Below are 7,349 nucleotides of genomic sequence, written 5' to 3'. Positions count from 1 at the left end.
CCAGATCTTGGCGGTGCGTATCAGAAACGAGGAAGCAAATCGTTTCGTACGTGTCATAAATACGTTAACTACGTACGGGAGGTGATCGTTTCGATGATTCGCAGTTCTATGGTAAAAAGGTGACGAGAGAACCAAATTAAATACTTCCTGAGCACACTCCGAAATATATCCTGTAGAATACCGACAGACAGGCAACCTTACGCCGATGTTCTAAGGTCTTCCATTGTATTTTCCCGCAATCGTAATATTTCGTTCAATTTCGGCGCTCACTCGTCGAAGGCCGAAGATTGCCGAAGATGGCCGAAGCCGAAGATTCGGTCCGACTCTTATACACGTTTTCTGATCCCGTGTAGATCTTAAGGTTTTACCTGATGAAGTGCTGCAAGCATCAGTGCAATTTCGTATTATACTTAGTTTGAGTTTATAATATATATCGTGCTCGGTGATAGAGTCGTGTGGAAAGCTGCACGTGTCAAATGTGTTTCTTTGTGTAGCGTGATGGAATAAATTCCAAACGTAACCCATTATTGAGATATTTAGAGGCTGTTGATTTTAATAAAACATTTTTATATAAAAACAAAAAGTTATTATTGATAAATATTTTTGTGTATTACGTCACTATCACAATAATATCGTTCAGGACAGCACTAGTCTCCCGTTTCTATCGATGATACCGACACGCTGCATCCAGGATATGAACCCTCTGTTTTGATTCATGTCGGCCTTCTTTCCACCGACACATTCGGACAGCGGTCGACGATACCAAGCTGAAAAGTAAAATAAAAAAAAATAATACTAATTTTTGCCCGTGGTACTGGAGGGGGGGGACGTTAATTGTTAGGTATAACTAGCCTACGTCCTTTCTTGGATTTCAAGCTAGGTTTATACCAAATTTCATCCAAATCGGTTCAGTATTTGAGCCGTGGTAGAAAGACAAACAGACAGAGTTACTTTCGCATTTGTAATATTAGTGTATATTTATAATACTTGAAGAGGTTGTCCTGCTCGTATATATAAAAATGGTCAAGGCTATCGGTTCAGCAGGATAGAAGTTATTTCATGGTATCATGCGAAAGCGATCTCGTGGCGCTCCTTGATAAGAAGGGTACCGCTGGTTTGTTAGTGGGTATTCCGATGTTCGGGGCGCACTATTCCCATGGGGAAACGTAACGCGTTTTACCAGCGATAAAAAGAAAAGATAGAAGTATATAACTAGTGGTGATTAATAACAAATGATTAGTAGGTAGACTGACAAATGACCGACCTGAAATGTGGTCACCACCGTCTTAGCCTTTTTCATTGCAAGAAATATTATATTACATCACCAACGCGCCACCAGCTTTGGCAACTAAGATGTTATGCCTTGTGCCTGTACTTGGCTCTCTATAATAACTTACCAACATTTTGAATACAAGAGCTCTGATCCAATTTGCAATGATTTATGAAGACCTTTCTTTGCCCAGCGCTGGACACAGCGCACTGGGGATCGTAATCCTCTGTGCAGGATATCGGGCATGTGTGCTCACAGTGAGCCCCGTCTATACCCAAGCTCAAAGACCTGTAAAATTATTTCAATTTAAAGGTATATAAACCGTAATATTCCTTTCATTATGTATTGAATTAATTGTAAAGCCAACAGTTTTAAATGTAGATTCTACCGATAGAACCGGCAAGCAAATCAGTAGTTACTCTTTTTTATACATATAAATATGTTAATTACTGCCCAGGACTGCCAGTTGGTCTAGTGACTTGATATAAGGCCGTAGACCCGGGCTAATAAAAAGTTGTTGGGTTTTTCTATCAGAAAATTCTCAGTAGCAGCCTGAAGTCTGGAAGTTGAAAGTGTGTACACTCCCGTGCATCCGAAAGTACGTAAAGCCGTTGGTCCTGCGCCTGAACTCTTTCCGGTCGTGTCGGATTGCCGTCCCATCGGATTATGAGAGTTAGGCAATAGAGAGTGCACCTGTGTTTGCGCACACACTTGTGCACTATAATATCTCCTGCGTAGTTGACTAATCTCTCTTGAGATTGGCCGCCGTGGCGGAAATTGGTCTGGAGGACATTATTATTATTATATTAATCAAATACAATTAAATTTACTATTTATCCTAAATAAAAATCAACGAATACGAACTCAATGCTTTATTATTGTCTATTAGCTATATCGGTTTCGCTCGATTAGAGTTTATATTTAAAGACAAACACTAAGAAAAATGAACAGCTCATCAAAGTTTGATCATAATCGGTTGAATATTTTAAGAACGCAAACATATGCATGTGAAGTGGTTATTGTTGCGAAACTTCTATTGTCGCGGGAGTAAGACGGCAAACGTGTGCCGTGACGGCAAACGTCATGACGCTCTCTTATGACGTCATGTCTCTCCGCTCTACTCCTTTGTGTGTGCGTGTACTATATACTTCGTATATAGTAATATATATATATATTGCTTTATATATTTAAAGTTTAAATCAAAAACAAAACAATTATAGATTTTAAACATTTTTAAAATCAAAAGCTTTTATATACAAAAATTGTTAAAGATTACATATGTATCGTTGACACTTGACGAGATGAAGGCGTCTGGAGTTGATACTGGGTGGAATCATGTTTTCCAAAATTTTTGTTATGACAGTAACAGAAACAGCCTGTTAATGTTCCACTGCTGGGCTAAGGCCTCCCTTTTGAGGAGAAGGTTTGGAACTTATTCCACCACGCTGCTCCAATGCGGGTTGGTACGAGATGTTAAGCACGAGATGAATTATAAACATAGCCCGGGTTGGAACCCACGATTATCGGTTACGATTCACGCATTCTAACCAAAACATCTCGGCTTTTTTTATTTTTATTTTGTTATGACTTATTGTTTTTTTTTAATAAAGTCGATATTGATCTATGTACGTAGATATATTGAAAATTCGTTATTTTAAAAGAATATCAACAGTCCTGTATTACCTTCTTGATACAAAACTTCTTCTGGTCTCGTTGTTTCTTAACTCTTTCGGTTGAAATATTGACATCGGTCTATAGCTGTATGGCACCTTAGGATAGTGACCTCCGATATTATCGCATTTGTCCATTGTAACTATATCATACCCTATAAAGAAAAATAGTCTTAAAATACCACCTTAAAGAAACCTGTGTGTCTTCAAATCCAGAGAGAACAGTTTTCTTTTAGGCAAGCGTGCTACATCTTAGACCGTGTCGATCCTTAAGATTAGGCAAGTCAACGGTCAAGCGCTTGCCTATTAAGTGTAAAAAAAAATCATCGCCAATGTCTATATGTAATAGAAATTCTTGGTTCGATTGTTTGGTCTTTATAAATAAATTCAGAACATGATATCGTAATTTAAATAAATTTAAAATTGTCAGTAATAAGAGGAACTATTGGTTGTTATACAATAATGCATGCGGGACATATTATAATTGCTATTTTAAAGAAAATTCAAAATAATTGTGAACTGGTCTTATTGAAAATTATTTAAAGTTCCCGTTAAACTGAAGTCGTGGCTCCATAAGGTACTTCAAACTAGCTTTTCTTTCTGGCGAAAACTAGTACTCACTATTCACGGCATATTGGAATCCACAGTTGACTTTCCTGAAATAGCAATCATTGAGGAACAGTCTGAATTTCCACTGGCTATTTTCCCTCCTTCCTCCACAGATTGACTGAACCGTATTGTTGCAATCAAGATTTGTACAGTCGAGTTTGTATTTTATTCTATGATTACTTTTAATATTCGATTCATTATTGACCTTTTTCTTTGTTATCTTCTGTTCTTCGTTGTTTTCATTATTTTTTCCGGTTATGAATAAAATATCTTGATTTGGTTTTTCTGTGAAATTATACGAATTCTGTCAGTTATTAAAATAATAGGAATTACTACGGTATTCTAGTTAATAACTGAAAGATAATGTTTTTAAGTAAATTAAAGTAACAGCATGTGAATGTCCCACTGCTCGGCTAAGGCCTCTCCTCCTTTATTGAGGAGAAGGTTTGGATCATATTCCACTACGCTGCACTAATGCGGGTTGGTGGAATATACATGTGGCAGAATTTCTGTGAAATTAGACACATGCAGGTTTCCTCGCGATTTTTCTATCAACGTCAAGCACGAGACTAATTATAAACACAAATTAAGCACATGAAATTTCAGTGGTGCTTGCCCGGGCTTAGCGACCATCGGTTAAGATTGACACGTTATATCCAACTAGGCGATCTCTGCATTTACGTTATTTTTGTTTTAAGAGTTTCATTTAATTCTATTAGTGACTATTCTACCTTTTTATTTGATTATAATTTATTATTGTACTGTATTATTTTTATAAAATATAATTCGTAAATTAGCTAAAGACAATAAGTTTATTATTATTATTATTAAATAACTTTATTGCACTCACAAGTAAAAAAGTAAAAACAAAAACTTAACAATAGAATAGAATGCTATATAAACTTAATTGCGGACTGTAATATGATGCATGCAAGGGGCGGTCTTATCACTCAAATAATGATCTCTTCCAGACAAACCTTCTGGAAAAACGCGTTACGCGTTCCCCCACGGGAACAGGGTATGTGGGGCTCGCCGGTGTCAAAGGCGCCGAATGCGCTCCGAACATCGGAAAACCTACTAAAAAACCAGCGGTACCCTTTCCGCCTTAACGAGGAGCGCCACGGGATCGCTTTCGCGTGCTACCGTGAAAACTTCTAGAGAACCCTGCATTAAGATACTTGCAGAACATAACGGACGGGGTTAATTGTTATCTAATTGCTATAATACACAGGATACGTGAAATTGCATGTGTTTTGTCATACCCACATTACTTTAAATGAAGAATTTCATTTATAATGTTATTTATTAATATTTACCTCCCGTGTGTGGTATATAATATTTATTTATTTAATCTAAGGAAGACAAACAGTTATGACATATACAAAAATTATTACCTCATTATAAAATAGTAAAAATTTAGTACCGTAACCGTAACAGCCTGTGAATGTCCCACTGCTCGGCTAAAGGCCTCCTCTCCTCTTTTTGAGGAGAAGGTTTGGAGCTTATTCCACCACGCTGCTCCAATGCGGGTTAGTGAAAATTTAGTATGTAAATATTACTTTTTAAAATTTTTTAAAATTAATTGTATTCTTTTTTTGTAAAATTAGTTCTTAAACCGTTACAATAAATCTATGATATTCATATGGATATATGAAAAAAAAATGCTTTTTGAATATCGGCGAAGTTGTAAGTAAAACTAAAGTATATATAAGTAGTCAAGTGTAACAGTGTCGTGTTATATATAGAGATATATTACTCGAGAACTGTTTGCAGTGTGTAATACAGCCGAGATATTAGCGAATCGTATGGAATGTATATAAATCGAATATTTGTTTTTCATATCTTGTACTGTACACACCAGTCATTGCAGAATCCCTCATCATATCAACTACCCTTCTTGTATTGATGACGTCATCAATTTTAATCGTATCATCATTACGAATCACCGGTTTGTCATTCGGTATGAACACAATATCCTCTGTGGCAACATTATCTGTTGTTCCCGGTGCTTTATCTATATCTATCTTTTGCTTTTGCACAGTTTCCCGTTCAACATCACTGTGCCCAGCGTACGTTATGAAAACATCCGAGTCGTTTCGTTGTGTGTGCGAACAATTTATCACCCAAAATGGTAGGAATATGATTTGGTATTTCATTGTTGAGGTGGTACCGTAATTTTTAATATAAATTCGTTTACAGTTGATAAAGTTTTGTGGTAAAAAGTTCAAAATCCTGAAAGAAATATTATACACTATATTCAGCGGGTAAGTTCGGATATTAGGTTCTTAATATCCTCTTATGTACCCCTAACAAAGTGTATGCAAAGTTTCATGACGATCGGTTCAGTTAAGACGTGAAAACGCATCTTAATACACCAACCTTGGTGTTCAAGATCAAATGACATTATGCCAAATATTATTTTTATTTTATTTTTTCATCAATAGATGGCGCTAGATGTATTTTACATCGCGCTGTAACAATGTTTTTTGTAAATACTTAATAAGTTCTAACCAATTTATTAATATAAATATAATATTTTAAAGTCTCACAGTATCAATACTACCGTACTGGGTAACCCCAAACACTTGGGAACAAATATGTTATGTGTACTTGTGCCTGTAGTTACACTCTTTTTTTATAGTATAAGTAGACGGACGAGCATATGAGCCACCTGATGGTAATTGGTCACCCACACCCATAGACATTGACAATTCACATTGTAAGAAATGTTACCATTGCATACTTCGCCAATGCGCCACCAACCTTGGGAAATGGGAACTAAGATGTTACGTCCCTTGTGCCTGTAATTACACTGGCTCACTCACCCTTTAAACCGGAACTGAACAATACCAAGTACTGCTGTTTTACGGTAGAATAAGTTATACCTATCTAGAGGGGCTTGCTAAGCCACAAGTTAAATAAATATAAAAACTAATTACCTTATGCGTATATTTTAGTTCAAATCTTGTTGAATATAAAAACGGTCACACACAACCGGTTGAGACAAAAATTTTTTGGTACTGGCTGACAAATCAATTTTAACTCTCCTTGCTCCGATTGTAACGTCAAACAATGCACGAAGAATTTCGTTGATAAAGTACATTGATTTGCTCAAAACAATGGCGGTTATATAATGCTTTCTATTAAGGATTCTGGGTTTTGGCGGTTAATTATTTAGACTTTGATTAATTTATTAATTACATTATACGATACTAATACTATAAATGTAAAAATAGCTCTTTATATAAAGGTTTCACTGAATAACTGAATTAATTTTGATGATATTTGATACGACTCAATCTTAAATCCCAAGGAAGAATGGACTACTTCTTAATAAATACCCCTTTCCCCTTCCATTAAGTGGGCGAAACTATATATATTACGTTACTTTAAAGCTTTCCTGTCTATGTTTACGTATCAATCGTTTTTGAGTTACAACTAGGCTTGGACTTTTAAATTCAAGGCCTGTAATGTCAAAGTGCCTCGGATTTCTGAGTCCGAGCCTGTGAATACAAATAAAAACATACGCGCCTATAACTTCTATTTTTAAATTCGATTACAAAGATAAAGCGAGTGTGCAATTAATATTGGTAACTGTTGGACTACACGCGTCAAAATTAGTATGTCAACATTTCACAGGCGATTAATGACGCTAGTTCTTACAGAATAGCACTGCAGTTCATTTTAATATGAATATTCGGTTTGAGAGACACGAGTCGCGCTGTAAACGCACTTAATATTTTTAAACACCGTAAGGCATTAGTATGACAATATTTATCAAATTATAATATTATATCATA

At 35.9% G+C, this 7,349-nt stretch overlaps 1 protein-coding gene across 1 annotated transcript; it reads right to left on the bottom strand.

The window, feature by feature from the left end:
• Window positions 1–610: 610 nt before the first annotated feature.
• On the bottom strand, window positions 611–6,591 carry LOC126780056 (uncharacterized). Its single transcript, XM_050504313.1, has 6 exons — window positions 6,489–6,591; window positions 5,408–5,781; window positions 3,562–3,834; window positions 2,954–3,095; window positions 1,398–1,558; window positions 611–767 (listed from the first exon to the last, which is right to left on the bottom strand). Exons 2-6 carry the CDS (start codon window positions 5,703–5,705, stop codon window positions 637–639), a joined length of 1,005 nt encoding a protein of 334 aa, XP_050360270.1. The 5' UTR covers window positions 5,706–5,781; window positions 6,489–6,591; the 3' UTR covers window positions 611–636.
• Window positions 6,592–7,349: the final 758 nt, after the last annotated feature.

This window comes from Nymphalis io, chromosome 30 (genome assembly GCF_905147045.1).
Source record: "Nymphalis io chromosome 30, ilAglIoxx1.1, whole genome shotgun sequence".
Classification (NCBI taxonomy): Eukaryota; Metazoa; Arthropoda; class Insecta; order Lepidoptera; family Nymphalidae; genus Nymphalis; species Nymphalis io.
Note: the sequence above shows the minus strand (reverse complement) of the source record. Positions and strands in the feature narration are given on the sequence as shown.